At 37.0% G+C, this 16,692-nt stretch overlaps 1 protein-coding gene across 7 annotated transcripts in view; it reads right to left on the reverse strand.

Moving 5' to 3' along the window:
- The window catches only part of RNF212B (ring finger protein 212B), a 47,812-nt gene that overhangs the window by 20,011 nt on the left and 11,109 nt on the right, over positions 1-16,692 (reverse strand). For 5 of the 7 annotated variants that reach the window (XM_082450641.1, XM_082450640.1, XM_082450644.1 and 2 more), the window contains one exon: positions 415-515. In XM_082450641.1, the coding sequence (XP_082306767.1) occupies positions 415-515 (101 nt within the window). Of the gene's footprint in view, positions 1-414; positions 516-1,807; positions 2,057-2,971; positions 3,104-16,692 lie in introns of all 7 variants that reach the window. The other 2 variants (XM_082450642.1, XM_082450643.1) reach the window with 2 other exon arrangements.

A 16,692-nucleotide genomic window follows, 5' to 3' on the forward strand; every position in this document is an offset into this window, starting at 1 on the left:
GGCATCACCCACCACTATCACCATCGTCAACATTTCTAATTAAATTGATTTCATAGATTATACTACTTCCCATTAGAAATGGCTCTTGTTATCAACCACTTTCCCAATTTCTATTCATTATTTTTATTTTTTCTCTTTTCTCTAATCAGTCTGATAACCTTGTGGCTTTCCCTGCCACAGGCTTCAGAACACTGACAAGCACCTTTTGATGTTCAAGTAATAGACAGTCCATTTGCTAAATCATGCCTTTTAATGGATTCCTCCGATTTTCATAATCAACAGTTTCCTATTATACCCACACCACCTTCGGCCTACTAAGTGATTTTTATTCCAAGTTACACAGAGAAATGGCTAATCATTATTTATAGGTTAAAAACATTTTTGCCTGAATCTGAAAACAGTTAAATCACTCACCCAGAGTCACACACTTTTTACAGAAAATATGGCCACAGCTGGTGACAAAGAAATGGGCCCCATCTTTTCGGAAACACCGGTTGCAGTGAAACCAATCCATTCTGCAGCAGAGAAAGAGAATAACCTGGGGCATAACATAATTATAGCTGTTCCAAAATCTACTTAACAATGTTTGCTTAGTTTCTGCTAACTTATTGGGATGTGGGCATATTATTGTGGGTATTCCAATTGGATGTGAGGAAGTACATATACCTCTGAGGTGAAAAAAGCAGACTGCAGACTATGCTATGCCATTTTCTAAAGAGAAGAAGTATACATATTTAGAAGAGTAATAGGACAATGATGATTTTGTTTTTGAATGGTGAGATCATGTGTATGTGTGTGTGTGTGTTGCCTTTACACTTTTTTTGTTTTCTAAATTTTCTGGATTAATTCAGGTACTAATTTGTAATTAGAAAAAACAATCTTAAAAAAAAATCTATTTCTTTCCTAATAGTTTCCTGTGATACAGCAAGATGGAGCAAGGAGGAGGTAGTGGACCAAATATACAAGATCACATATTAGCCACTTGGGACACATTTTATCTAATGGAAACATTGTTTGTGAATGATGTCTCAGCTTTTCACATTTCCTTCTACTCCACAGAAACTCAGAATCATAGATCTGGAAGGGATCTTGAAAATCATTTAACATTTTTTCCAATCCCATCATTTTTCAAAAGATGTATCTGATATTCACTGAAATGTAAGATTTTAAATGAAGAAACTGACATAAAAAATACAGAGCTGATACATAGACCTGTAATTAGTTCATACATTTAATGGATTTACGCTTAATTTCATGAATATACTACAAGAATGTAATATATATTAGTTTAATTTCATTTAAAATTAAATTGAGGGAAAAAATCAAAACAGAAGGTAAAATTTTTCCCCACTGAAGTCTTTTTTTTTTTTTTGAAGTCTTTAAAAAAATTTTAAAGTAGTTTATAGAGACATTTGCTCAAAGAATATTGGCTGGTTTGTGCCACACTGTAATATTTTTGTCACATAAGGGCAAGATTCACGATAAAAACTTACTGAATAAACGTTTCAATGCAAAGACATTACATAGAGGCATGAGCTTCAGATACCTATTTGTTGCTCACAGATACACTAACTTCTACCAGAAAGTGCGTCTAAAGAACTACTGAAAAGGTCACAGTTATATATGCCCTGGTTTGTTTAGGGGAAGCGAGAACAATTTTAATCAAATGCGTCGACCAAATGAACCCTTTAAAAGAAGGGCCGTTAACAGGATTTGTGAGGGCAAGACTCGTCTGATTTTTAGGGGTGACGGAGATTTAGCAGAGTCTCAGATTTACCAGTAGCTCTTTTTTAACTACATTCCCTACCTGCTTGGCCGCAGTGATCCCAAAAGGCCTCGGATCTCACCGAAATCAATCAGTTCTCAAGAAGAGCTGGAAATGGCGGGAAAATACACAGCAAGCCTGGCACCGGCGAGAGGCAAGAGTCTGGGCGTGGCCCGCGACGGTGTGTGACAGGCGTGGGCGGGGCCCAGGAGTGGGCGGGGTCCAGAGCATGCGCGAGGCGTGGGCGGGGCCGAGAGGCAAGAGTGCGTTTTCTTACAAGTCCGGGAAAATCTACCTCATTTAAGATTGGGAACAAATAAGAAATATGATCTAATCCCATACATGCTATGGAAACAAGGTGAAAATAAACCTAATAATGTTCAAGCAGACAGTAACACACTAGAAAAATGTGGTCACAAAGCAGATGAAAACTTTAACTTAGTATTTTTTCCTCTCTCTTTTTTTAACCTAATATTTTTAAGGGAAATAAAATAATAGATGACTTGAAAGAAAAGCATAAATCAGAAATAGAAAAGCTAAAAAGTGATACGGGTAGAGAACAGTCGCATATTAAATGAGAACTAACCAGTCTCAGGAAAAAAATTTTTTAAACTTTTTTCAGAAATAAAAAAAGGACATTTAAGGGCTGAAAGGAGAATGGTTTTTCTAAAAAGAAAGATAAAAGTTTTCAAGAGAAAGTGATAGATATAGAGAACAAGCAAAAGAGATTTTACACACACATTTATCCCCACAAGGAAAACCAGAGCAATGTATCAGAACAAATAGTTAAAACAAAATTTTGAGAAAATTTTCCTGAAATAAGACTTAAGCCTACATATTGCAAAGGCCTACAGTGTATAGGAGAAAACTGACCCAGAACAGTTTAAACCAAAACATTTTCTAGTAAAACTATTAAATTAGTCTTTAAAGATAAGGAAAAACCCCTTTGAGCATCCAGACAAAAAGTACTAGTCATTTATAAGGAAAAGAAAATTAGCCAGGCTTCTTTACAGCATCATTTTATGCTAGACACAATGAAACTGCATTTTCAAGATTTTCAAAAAGAAAATATGATCCAAGAATTTTATATCCCCTTATCCTGTGTTCAGGTGTAAAGGCTGCTGACAAAAAATCTGAACCTGAGCTTTTCCTGAGGAAGCTGCTAAGTAGTGGTTCTCAAGCTTCTTGGTCTCAGAACTCCTTTACCTTTTAAAAAGTATTCAAGTATTGAATTCCCTGGCGGTCCAGCGGTTAGGACTGTGCGCTTCCACAGCCGGCGCACAGGTTCCATCCCTGGTCAGGGAACTAAGATCCCCTATCCCCGGATGCTGTGTGACACTGCCAAAAAAAAAAAAGTATTGAAGGCATCCTTCCCTACAGAGCTTCGGTTTCTGTGGATTGTACTATACCTATCAATGTTCACCATATTAGCAATTAAGATTGAAAATTTTTTTAATATTTTTTTATTCATTTGAAAACAAAAATAAAAATAAACCCATTAAATGTTAACATAACCTATGGGAAATAACTATATTTTCCCAAATAAATACAATTTAGTGAGAAGAGGGGCATTGTTTTTGTTTTACAGTTTTATAATCTCTTACTATCTGACCTAATAGAAAGCAGCCGGATTCACACATCTGCAATCACTCTGTTACAGTGTACTGTTTTGGTTGAAGTGTGTGAAGATCTGGACTCACTCAAATACGTAGATGGAAAAGGGAGTAGTATTTTAATAGCCTATTTAGATACTTGTGAACATTTTTCTTTGATACTAAACCAAAATTCAAGAAGTGGGAGTTTGTTAAAAGCTAGCTGCAGCGTGGGATCTGACACAATATCAATGAATGTGCAACATTTTGCATTTAGACCAAATTGGTCATTTGGAAAATATTGGTTCACTGAGTTAAACACATTGACACATTTCATGATACAATATTAAATACTGACACACTTCATTATACAATATTTGAAAATCACTTTTATTTGTATCACTACCTATCTCACCAGAAAAGTCTTTGAGTATTGGGAACTTGTCAGGTTCACAGTTGAAGATACAAGTTTCCCAAAATTCTAATTTTCATCTGAAAATTTGAGTTTTATCATTGGCAATAAATGCTAAGTGACTTGTTTTCCTTGAAGTGACAAGCTCATTTTGTGTATTTTTGAGAAAATGTCTACCAAATACCCAAATCTGAATAAGTATAGTTTGTTTGTTACTTGTTCTTTCAGGTTAAAAAGGTGTTCCATTAAAAAGTGATTAGTTCAGCCCACAACTCAAACCATTGCATAGTTTTCCTAAATATAATCTTAATTCTACTTAAGCATTCTGGGTCAGGAGAAAACTTTCAAAAACATTTTATGAGATGAACCTAGCAAAAAAAAAATGATAAAGATTGCACACATACACACAAGAAAACTATAGAACAATCTCACTTGTGAATATTGGTGCAAAAATCTTAAATAAGATAGAAAATAGAATAGAATCCAACAACATATTTTAAAAAGTATACATTATGACCAAGTGATGTTCACTACAAAAACGAAAGGATTGTTCAATATTAGGAAATCTATTAATGTAACTTATTATATTAAATAATATTTCTAAGAAGAAATATCATACGTTAATCTCCACAGTTGCCAATAAAGCATTTGTCATAATTTATATCCATTTTTGATTTAAAATTTCAATGAAGTAGGAATCAATGGATATTCCCTTAATATGATTAAAAGATGTGTGTGTATGTGTATGCAAAATCCAGCATGTTTTTTATTTTTATTTTATTTACTTATTTATTATTTATTTATTTTGGCTTTGCCAGGTCTTAGTTGTGGCACACAGGATCTTCGTTGCATCATGCGGGATCTTTTAGTTGCGGCATGTGGACTCCTTAGTTGCAGCATGTGGACTCTTAGTTGCGGCATGCATGCAGGATCTAGTTCCCTGACCAGGGATCGAACCCGGGCCCCCTGCATTGGGAGCACAGAGTCTTACCCACTGGACCAACAGGGAAGTCCCCCGCATGTTTTTTACATGAGGGAACATTAGAGTCATTTTTGCTAGTCAAGAATGAGACAAGACTACCACTACCACTTAACATGGTATGGGAACACTAATTTAAAAGGATAAGATAAAAACACCTCTTTTAGCAGATTATATCATTGTATGTTGAAAAATCGGAGAGAATCAATCAAGAAACTACTGTAAATAATAAGAAAATCTAGTAAAGTAACAAGTTATAAACTTAACAGAAAGAAATACAGTAACCTTTCCATATTCAAATAATAATCAGGTAGAAGATGTAAGAGGAGAGAAGACTATTTAAAATAAAAACAAAGTTAAAATACTTAGGCAATAACTTAACGAAATATATATGAAGAAAACTTTAAACCATTATTGAAAGAGACAAAAGTCAACATAAATAAAATAGCAAGTCGACATCATAATGTTGGATAGGAAGAGTCAACATCCCAATGATGTCAATTCTTCCTAAGTTAATTTATAAATTTAACTTGATCCAAAACAAACAAAAAACACAGGTTGCCTTTCTAGAATTAAACAGATTGATTATAAATTTCATATGGAAAATATCTAAACAAACAAGAGTATCCAGGAAAACCCTGAAAGTCTTTTAGTGTCATGTGGGGTGGGAAGCTAGCCACACCCAATATTAAAACATATTATAAAATCTCTATAATTTAAAAAGTGTGCTATTGGTGCTTGGGTAAACATACAGACCAGTAAAATAGAATAGAAAGTCCAGAAATAGAAACATGTACATTTGAAATTATTAATTTTTGATAAAGGTGAGGAATTCAGTGGGGGCGGGGTGGGATTGAGTTTTTTTTGTTTTTTGTTTTTGTTTTGGCCTCACTGCGAAGCCAGTGGGATGCGGGCTGACCAGGGACGGAACCTGCGCCCCTGGCGGTAGAAGCGCGGAGTCCTAAACACTGGACTGCCAGGGAATTCCCAGGATTGAGTTTTTTAATAAAGAGTTGAGAAAACTGGATAGCCATTTGGAAAAATATAACATTGGGTCTGTATCTCACACTGTTCACCAAGATAAATTTCAAGTGGATCGGAAATCTAAATGTAAAATGAAACATACAAGTACTGGAAGAAAACATGGGTGAACACCTTTACAACCGAGGATTAGGGGAACTCTTCCTATGATCCAAAAGTCTAGAAGCAATAAAAGAAAAGATTGATAAACTTGACTACATAGCAATAAAAGAAGACCTTTTAGATGTCCAAACTCTCTCTCTCTCTCTCTCTCTCTCTCTCTCTCACACACACACACACACACACAGAGAAAAGCCCACTATAGATGAAATAAAAAACAGTGACAAATTGGGGAATAGTATCTTCAACTTAAATCACAAAGGGCTAATAGCTTTACTACACAAAGAACTTCTAAAAAGAGAAAGCCAATGACAATAGAAATTTGAGCAAAAGACATAAACAGTTTACAGGAAAAAAAAAATTTAATGGCCCTTGAACATATTAAAAGATATTCAACTTCACTTTTAGTGGGATAAGCAAACAGAAATTCCATCAAAGTACTACTTTCCATCTCTCAGACTGGCAGATCCAAGTATTTCATAACATATTGTGTTGGCAAGTTTAGGGGGCCACAGACACTCATATATTGCTGGTGAGAATGCCAAATAGTGTAACCACTCTGTAGTGAACATGGCCCTATCTAGGAAAGTTACATATGTATTTATCTTTAACCCAGCAATCCCACTTCGAGGAATCTGTCTCAAAGATGCACTGGCAAAAATATGAGATCACTTATGAACAAGGTTATTCTTCACAGTAGAATTTATAATAGCAAAAGATTGATAACTGTTTATCAGTGACAAATCACAGTTGAGTATTATGCACATATAAAAAGAAATGAGAAAGATCTTTATACACTAATATGAGGCAAATTTATTGTTAAATGAAAATAAAAGGTGTAGAAGGTTACATAATGTGCACTTCTTTGTTTGAGAAAGGGGAAATATAGGGACTTTCCTGGAGGTCCAGTGGTTAAGAATCCACGTTTCCACTGCAGGGGGCACAGGTTTGATCCCTGGTTGGTGAACTAAGATCCTGCATGCTGTGGCCAAAAGAAAAGGGGGGGGGGGGATATATTAATAAATGCCTATCAAAAAGAAACACTAGAAGATAAAACAGAAATTAAAAAAAAAATTTACCTATGAAGATAGGAAGGGAACATTATAGAAGTAAAAATATGAAAGGAAGACTTCCCTGAATTTAACTTGTTATATAATTTTGTCTATAGAAATATAATTATTTTACATATTCAAAAATAGAATTAGGGGCTTCCCTGGTGGCGCAGTGGTTGAGAATCTGCCTGCCAATGCAGGGGACACGGGTTCGAGCCCTGGTCTGGGAAGATCCCACGTGCCGCGGAGCAACTGGGCCCGTGAGCCACAATTACTGAGCCTGCGCGTCTGGAGCCTGTGCTCCGCAGCGAGAGAGGCCGCAATAGTGAGAGGCCCGCGCACCGCGATGAAGAGTGGCCCCCGCTTGCCACAACTAGAGAAAGCCCTCGCACAGAAACGAAGACCCAACACAGCCATAAATAAATAAATTTTAAAATGGTCCACATCAAAAAAATCTTTAAAAAAAAAAAAAGAATTAAAAAGCAACTCCTAAAAATTGAGGACTGAAACAAATGAACTTAACTGTACATCAGATTAGTAGCTTTTAAAACAAGTTTATTGAGATAGAATTGGCATACAATCCACTGTATATATTTAAAATGTAAAATTTGATAAGTTTTGACATATGTATAAAGCCTTGAAGCCATCACTACAATAAAGATAGTGAAGATATCCATCATCCCCAAAAGTTTCTGCATGCTCCTTTGTAAACATTCCCTACCAACCCTCCCCACACTTCTCTCTCCCGGTAACACAGGTACTTTCTATCACTAGAGATTAGTTTGCATTTTCTGGTTTTATATACAAGAATCATATAGACTTTTTTTGTCGGGCTTATTTCATTCAACATAATGATTTTGAGATCCATCCATGTTCTTGCATGTATCAATAATTCTTTCATTTTTGTTGCTGAGTGGTATTTTATCATATGTATATACCACAATTTGTCCATTCATCTGTTGATGGACATTTGAGTTGTTTCCAGTTTGGAGCTATAACAAATAAAGCTGCTATAAATGTTCCTATACAAGTCTTTGTTTGGACATATGCCTTCTTTTCCCTTGGGGAAATACTAAAAGCTGAATGGCTAGATCAAATGGTAGCTATGTGAGGTATATGTTTAACTTTTGAAGAAGCTGCCAAACTTTTCCAAAGTGATTGTACCATTTTCCATTCCCACAAGCAATGTATGAGATTTCCAGGTTCTCCACATTATTGTCAGCACAGAATGTTCAGTCTTTTTATTTTGATTAATTCTAATAGGTGTGTAGTGGTTCTCGTTGTGGTTTGTTGTTGTTGCTGTTGTTTTTTTAATTTATTTATTTTTGGCTGTGTTGGGTGTTCGTTTCTGCAAGCGAGCTTTCTCTAGTTGTGCTGAGTGGGGGCTACTCTTCGTTGCGGTGCACGGGCTTCTCATTGCGGTGGCTTCTCTTGTTGAGGAGCACGGACTCTAGGTGTGTGGGCTTCAGTAGTTGTGGAGCATGGGCTCTAGTAGTTGTGGCTCTCGGGCTCTAGAGGGCAGGCTCAGTAGTTGTGGCACACGGGCTTTGTTGCTCTGCAGCATGTGGGATCTTCCCGGACCAGGGCTCGAACCTGTGTCCCCTGAATTGGCAGGTGGATTCTTAACCACTGTGCCACCAGGGAAGCTCCTCTCATTGTGGTTTAATTTGTATTTCCCTAATGACTAATGATGATGAACACATATTCACGTGCTTATATATAAGCAAATGAATGTGCGTGAAGTGTGTATGAAGTGTCAAAATCGTTGGCCCATTTTTAACTAGGTTGGGCTTGTTTTGGGTTTTTGTCATATTTTGAATTTTGAGAGTTCTTCATATATTCTGAAGAAACTTCTCTATCAAATATATTCCCAGTCTTTGGCTTGTCTTTTCAGTCTTTTAATAGTGGTTTTTAAAGAGCAGAGGGTTTTTTTTGTTTTGTTTTGTTTCTTTTCTTTTTTTTTTAGCCGCCCCATGCACCCCTGGCAGTGAAAGCACCAAATCCTAACCACTGGACCACCAGGGAATTCCCCTTGAAGAGCAGGTTTTTACTTTTGTTGAAGTCCCATTTATCAATTTGTCCTTTAATGAAGCATGCTTTTGGTGTCATATCTAAGAAGTCTTTGCCAAACTCAAGGTCACAAGGATTTCCTCCCATATTTTCTTCTAAAATTCTAGAAATCTAGACTTACAGTTTTGTATTCACATTTAGGAATATGATTCATTTTGAGTTAATTTTTTTATATGATTTGAGGTATGGATTAAAGTCCTTGTGTGTGTGTGTCTTTTGTTTTTGTTTTCTGCATATGGATATCCAATTGTTCAAGGACCATTTGTTGAAAAGATCTTTTTTCAACTAAATTGTCAAAAGCAATTGTCAAAAGTCAGTCATCTATGAGAAAACAATTCCATTTACAAAAGCATCAAAAAAGAATAAAATACTTAGAAATAAATTTAACCAAGGAGATGCAAGACTTGTACATAGAAAACTACTTAATATTGTTGATAATATTACCCAAAGTGATATACAGATTCAATGCAATCCCTATCAAAATCCCAATGGTGTTTTTTGCAGAAATTGAAAAACTCGTCCTAAAATTCATATGGAATTTCAAGGGATCCAGAATAGCAAAAACAATCTTGAAAAAGAAGAATAAAGTTGGAGGACTCACAATTCCCAGATTTAAAACTTACTATACAAAGTTACCATTATCAAAACAGTGCTGTGCTGGCATAAGGATAGACATATAGACCAATGGAGTAGAATTAAGAATCCAGAAATAAACTCTCACATCTATGGTCAATTAATATTCAACAAGGATGCCAAGACCCTTCAATGGGGAGAAGAATAATCTCTTCAACAAACTGTGCAGGGAAAACTGGATATCCATGTGAAAAAGAATAAAGCTGGAACCTTACCTTACACTATATACAAAAATTAACTAAAAATGGATCAAATATCTAAATGTAACAGCAAAAACCATAAAATTCTTAGAAGAAAATATAGGGGCAAGTCTTAATGACCTTGAATTTGGCCATGGTTCCTAACTATGACAAAAGCACAGACAATAAAAGAAAAAGTAGACAAATAGGACTTCATTAATATTAAAAACTTTTGTGTATCAAAAGACACTATCAAGAGAGCAAAATGACAACACACAGAATGAGAGAAAATATTTGCAAATCATATATCTCCTACAACTTAACAATAAAGAGACAAACAACTCAGTTAAAAAATGGGCAAAGGACTTGATTAGACATTTCTACAAAGACAGATGACCAATAGACACATGAAAGGATGCTCAATATCATTACTCATGAAGGAAACGCAAATCAAAACCACAGTGAGTTACCATTTCACACCTATAAGGATGGCTATAATTTTTTTTAAAGAAAGCCACAGTGTTGGGGAGGATGCAGAGAAATTGGAACCCTTGTATACTGTACAATGGTGCCTTTGCTGTGGAAGACAGTTTGGTGGTTCCTCAAAAAGTTAAACATAGAACTACCCTACCATATGACCTAGCAATTCCATTCCTAGGTACATACTCAAAAGTATTGAGAACAAGGATTTAAACAGGCACTTGTACATCAACGTTCACAATATTGATGCAGCATTATTCATGATATCCAAAAGAAGGAAACAACCCAAGTGTCCATCAATAGATAAATGGATAAACAATGTGGTATATACATACAATGGGATATTTTTCAGCAATAAAGAAGAATGAAGTTCTGATACACACCACACAATTAATGAACCTTGGAAACATAATGGTAAATGAAATAAGCCAGACACAAAAGGACAAATATTGTATGATTCCATTTATGTGAAATATCTGGAATAGTCAAATTCATAGAGACAGAAAATAGATTAGAGGTTAACAGAGGCTGAGAGAAGGAGAGAATGGGAGTTGTTGCTTAATAGGTACAGAATTTCTGTTTGAGGTGATGAAAAATTATGGAACTAGAGGTGATGGTTGTACAACATTGTGATGACATAATTTAAAAATGAATACTACTTGGTTAAGGTAGGGTTTTCCAGGTTTCCCCACTTTAAAGTTAATGTTTTCCCTTTCTATATTCTTTGGAAGCAAGACTGCAAGTCCAGCCCAGCCTCAAAACTAGGAAGAAGTGTTTAAGTACCACCTCTTTTTTTTTTTAATATTTTTATTTTATTTATTTTTTATTTTTGGCTGCGTTGGGTCTTCATTGCTGCGCACAGGCTTTTCTCTGGTTGCGGTGAGCGGGGGCTACTCTTTGTTGTGGTGCACAGGCTTCTCACTGCAGTGGCTTCTCTTGTTGTGGAGCACGGGCTCTAGGCATGTGGGCTTCAGTAGTTGTGGTACACGGGCTCAGTAGTTGTGGCTCGCGGGCTCCAGAACACAGGCTCAGTAGTTGTGGTGCATAAGCTTAGTTGCTCCGCGGCATGTGGGATCTTCCCGGACCAGGGCTCGAACCCGTGTCCCCTGCATTGGAAGGCAGATTCTTAACCACTGCACCACCAGGGAAGCCCTAAGTACCACCTCTTATAAGGAAGAGTATCTCCATACATTACTTGGAATTCTTCTGTAAAGGTTTGCTTCTACTCCACCAGTTAGTTATGTATTCAGTCATTTATGTGTCTCAGTATGGACTCATGTACATTTATTTTATACTTTGGATTATAATCTAATACTACACTATTTATTTTGTTGCTCAAATTATTCCATTTGGCCATTGGGGAACTCTTTCAGGTGGACTCCTACAACCTTTTAAAATTTTAAACACTTCCTTTTTGGTACTACAAGATGCTCCAGACTTATTTTGTATTTTCCTTGCCCCAGCTCTAAAATTAGACATTTCTCCAAGGATCTTTGGTTGCCTTTATTGGAGAATGGTATTTTGAAACCAAAATTTGGACATAAGGTGTTCTCATCGCTATGGAGATGTCATTGTTTCTAGGCCCTCTCAGTGGACAGAACTAGGTAATATATGTACGTATACTAACTTGTGGATACACACTTTCTCTCATTGTTTCTGTCTCTTTATCTGTACATATATTAAGCTAAACATGAGTTCATGCTGATGTCTCCAAATCTATTTCCAGTACCACAGGGTTCATTCCAGTCTTCCTTCTTGCTTTCTCCCCCTCTTCTCTTTCTGACAGTGAGAACCCTAGCTCCCAACACCCATTATACATTTACTTATTTGATCAACCCCAGTATACATGTAAAGCAGTTTTTTAAAAAATTTGATATCAAAGAATTATCCTTAATTTTTAGGTGTGATAATGACCTTGTAGTTATGTAAGAAAATGTCCGTATTTTTAAGAGATGCTTGTTGAGATATGTTGGATAGAATGTCTGGAATTTTCTTTAAAATATGCTGCAAGGGAATTCCCTGGCAGTTCAGTGGTTAGGACGCGCTTTCACTGCCTGAGTTCGATCCCTAGTCAGGGAAATAAGATCCTTCAAGCCACGGAGCGCAGCCAAAAAAAAAAAGTGATAGCTCTTGTGTATATCTTTCCACAGATCATTTATATATTTACAAATATATGCATACATAGATTCCATTTTCCTCCACACACAAATTATAGCATACTTTATATTCTGTTCTATACTTTTCTAAAAAACATTTAATTTTATAATTTTAGGGGCTTCCCTGGTGGCACAGTGGTTAAGAATCCACCTGCCAATGCCGGGGACATGGGTCCCATCCCTGGTCAGGGAAGATCCCACATGCTGCGGAGCAAGTAAGCCCCTGTGCCACAACTACTAAAGCCAGCACACCTAGAGCCGTGCTCCACAACAAGAGAAGCCAGTGAAATGAGAAGCCCGCACGCCGCAAAGAAGAGTAGCCCCCACTCGTCACAACCAGAGAAAGCCTGCGTGCAGCCAAAAATTAAATATATATATATATATATAATTTCAGACTTACAAAAAAGTGAAAATATAGAAGAATTCCTGTTTACTTTAATCCAGACTCCCCAAATGTTAACATTTTACCACATTTGCTTTTTTATTCTATTATTTTTTCTGTTCCGTTTGAGAATCCGTTGCAGACATAAGGCCCCATTACTCCTAGATATTTCACTGCGAATTTCCCATAAACAAGGACATTCTCTCCCATAAAGTCAGTACCATTATCAAAATCAAAGAATTAACATTGATATGGTACTATTATCTAATCTAGAAACCTTATTCAAATTTCACCAATTCTTCCACAAATGTCCTTTATAGAAAGAGGAGAAATGTTTTTTTCTATCCAGGCTCACATGTTGCATTTAGTTTTGAAAAAAATGAAAACACAAGTTTATAAATTGGAAAATAAAAACCCATTACCCCTGACCCTATTCCCCAAAGACAAGCATGGTTGACAGCCTTTATGTAAATCCTTCCAGAATTTCTTTCAATGCATATACCAATACACAATACATATATGTTATACACATTTAAACAAAAATGTGATATTATACACATAAGATCAATTTACAATTTGTTTTCAGTTAATATTTTTATTTTTACACATCCTTTTTATTGTTTTTATTGGAGTATAAGTGCTTTACAATGTTGTGTTAGTTTCTGCTGTACAATGAAGTGAATCAGCTATATGTATACCTATATCCCCTCCCTCTTGGACCTCCCTCCCACCCCCCATCCCACCCATCTAGGTCGTCACAGAACACGGAGCTGAGCTTCCTGTGCTTTATAGCATGTTCCCGATAGCTATCTATTTTACGCATAGTAGTGTATATATGTCAATCCTAATCTCCCATTTCATCCCACCCTCCCCCTCTTCCCGTGTCCACCCATCCATTCTCTACACCTGTGTCTCTAATCCTACCCTGCAAATAGGTTCATCTGTACCATTTTTCTAGATTCCACATATATGCATTAATATACAATATTTGTTTTTTCTCTTTCTGGCTTACTTCACTTTGTATGACAGACTCTAGGTCCAGCCACATCTCTACAAATGACCCAGTTTCTACATCATTCTTTTTAAAGTTTGCATGCTTTGATTAGTAATAATTTAATTAACCTCATATTGATGGACATACAGTGTTCCCAATTTTTAATTATTGCTGAAACATGATATAATAAACATCTTCATATTCATTTATCTTTAAGCACCCATGCAATTATTTCTGTAGGTAATTTTCTAGACATGCAAGTGTTCATTGAGTATATATTTTATAAATATACCTTGAATCCATCATCTTTCTATTTTCATCACTCTTGCTTTGTTTCTCTTTATTCCTTATTTTGATTACTCTAATCACCTCCTAACTGCCCTCTGCCTATAGATTTGCCCAGTCCATTCCATCCTACCAAGCTGCCAGACCCAATCACTGTTCTGCTTAAAACTGCCCAACACTTTCAAGACAGTTTACTGAGTATGGCACTAAAGCTCTTCATGATCTGCATTTTTTTTTTTTTTCATCTCTCAATGTTTGATCAAGAGCACGGTGCACTTCAGTCACACTGAATTTATTTATTTATTTTAATTAATTAATTAATTTATTTATTTATTTATTTATATTTTTGGCTGTGTTCGGTCTTCGTTGCTGCACGCGGGCGAGTGGGGGCTACTCTTTGTTGAGGTGCACGGGCTTTTCATTGCGGTGGCTTCTCTTGTTGAGGAGCACGGGCTCTAGGCACGTGGGCTTCAGTAGTTGTGGCACGTGGGCTCAGTAGTTGTGGCTCGTGGGCTCTAGAGCACAGGCTCAGTAGTTGTGACACACGGGCTTAGTTGCTCCGTGGCATGTGGGATCTTCCCAGACCAGGGTTCGAACCTGTGTCCCCTGCATTGGTAGGTGGATTCTTAACCGCTGCGCCACCAGGGAAGTCCTAGTCACACTGCATTTAAATCACACTCTCCTACCAATGTGCCTTTTGGGCAAGCTCTTTCCTTTGCTTGGCATATTCTCCAGGTTAACTTCTATTCTTCCTTCCAGACTCAGCTCAGAGATCACTTTCTCCAGATGCCTATTCTGGCCTGCCCACTGAGGGGTTCTCCCAGAGCAGCCTTTGCATGTCACTATCATGACCCTCGTCCCATTGTGTTCACTTCCCTCTTTAACCAGACTGGGTCTATATTTTTACTTTGGGCTTACCAGTCCTTCCACGGTGTCTGATATGTGGTAGGTGCTCAGTAAATATTCGACGAACAATGGAATAGGAAAGGAAATTATCAGGGAGAATTTTACCTTGCTTCAAGACACTTTAGCACACTCAAACAGGAAATACATCTCAATGGGAGAAGAGAAATTTAGGAATAAAATGAAGATTAGTGGTTAGTACCACCAGGAACTATGGGAGAAGGATCCATCTGGTAATTATAATCATTCAGCCAACAAATATTTCCTAAGCAAATGCCAGGGACCAAGCACTATTCTAGCCCCTGGGCATATGGCAAGGGAGAAGACAAAGTCATGGCTCTCTTGGAATCTGCATTCTCCTGGGATATTCATGGGGCAATTTTATCTAAGCTTCCACTCTATCCCAGGCACAGATCTAGGTGGGGATAGGGGTGTGGTACAGAGACATAAGAAATTTTATCTGTCTCTTCAAAAAGCCTATGGCTGAATAAGGAATCCAAATATATATAGATATAATTACACACACTACAAAACAGAATATGTGATCATTTCAAAACCATTAATTAACCCAGTCAACAAATGTTATTGAGCATCTATATTATGTACCCTCTGTACATGGTAACAGATATGGCTCTTGCCTTCAAGTCACTTCCAGTATAGTAGGAGAGGAAGACATTTTCTTTAATCTCAATAATAGGTATATAACTATTAAGTACTTTAAATACTGTCATATAAGACAAAACACCAGTAACTATGGGAGCATACAGTTTGGGAAGGCTTCCCTGAGGAAGTAGGGAATGCTATGAGAACACAGGAAAAAAGAGAGATAAGGTCAATTTAGGCAGGTTTCCTAGAGGAACAGGCATTTGAATGAGCCTTAAAAAATGGGAAAGTTTTATCCTGCAGGTGGAGAGGAGGGGCATTCCAGTCAGGGGAAAAGCATCAGTAAACACATTAGTATGGGAAAGTACAGTCTGGTCCAGTGTGGCTAAAGGGAAGAGTGAATGGGACACCAAAAGGATGATGAGGATAAGAAGATATTATGGGGGAAAAGCTAGAGAGATGGATTGATGCCTCCATCCAAGAGTTTAGACTTTATTTGTTAAGCTAGTGGTACCCCAACCAATAGGCAGATCCATCTTAATTAGAATCTCAGAGGGAATTTTGTGGGTAAAATGAAAGTCAGCCATTGCATGGAGTTGCCACCAGAGGGTACCATAGGAGAAGGTCTACCTGAGCACTTCCCTGTGGCCAGTATATTTTTTAATTTTAAAAGCTCCTTGGGTGATTTTGATGCTCACTCAGCCAGCCTTAGGGACCACTGCTTTATACAATAGAGAACCATCAGAGGCTTTTAAGCAGGATAGAAACATAATCAACCCCACATTTTATGAAACATAACTCTGGGGACAGAATGAAGGGATGGAAGGTCACAAATGGGGGATTAAGTGGTAGGTTATTGCAATGGGACTGGATGAATAGTTCTGGAATAGGGCAGCAACTATGGGATAGTAAGACAGCTGTGAGACAATTTCAGAGGCAGAACCAACAGGATTTGGTGACCAGTTGGATATGGGGCTAAAAAGGGAGAGGGAGGGAAAAAGATGAAGGTCTCAGGCCTGAGTGATTGAGATCATAATGCTATGATAACGTGATACTATGGCCATGAC

Source organism: Balaenoptera physalus (assembly GCF_965194825.1).
Source record: "Balaenoptera physalus genome assembly, chromosome: 2".
NCBI classification, from domain to species: domain Eukaryota; kingdom Metazoa; phylum Chordata; class Mammalia; order Artiodactyla; family Balaenopteridae; genus Balaenoptera; species Balaenoptera physalus.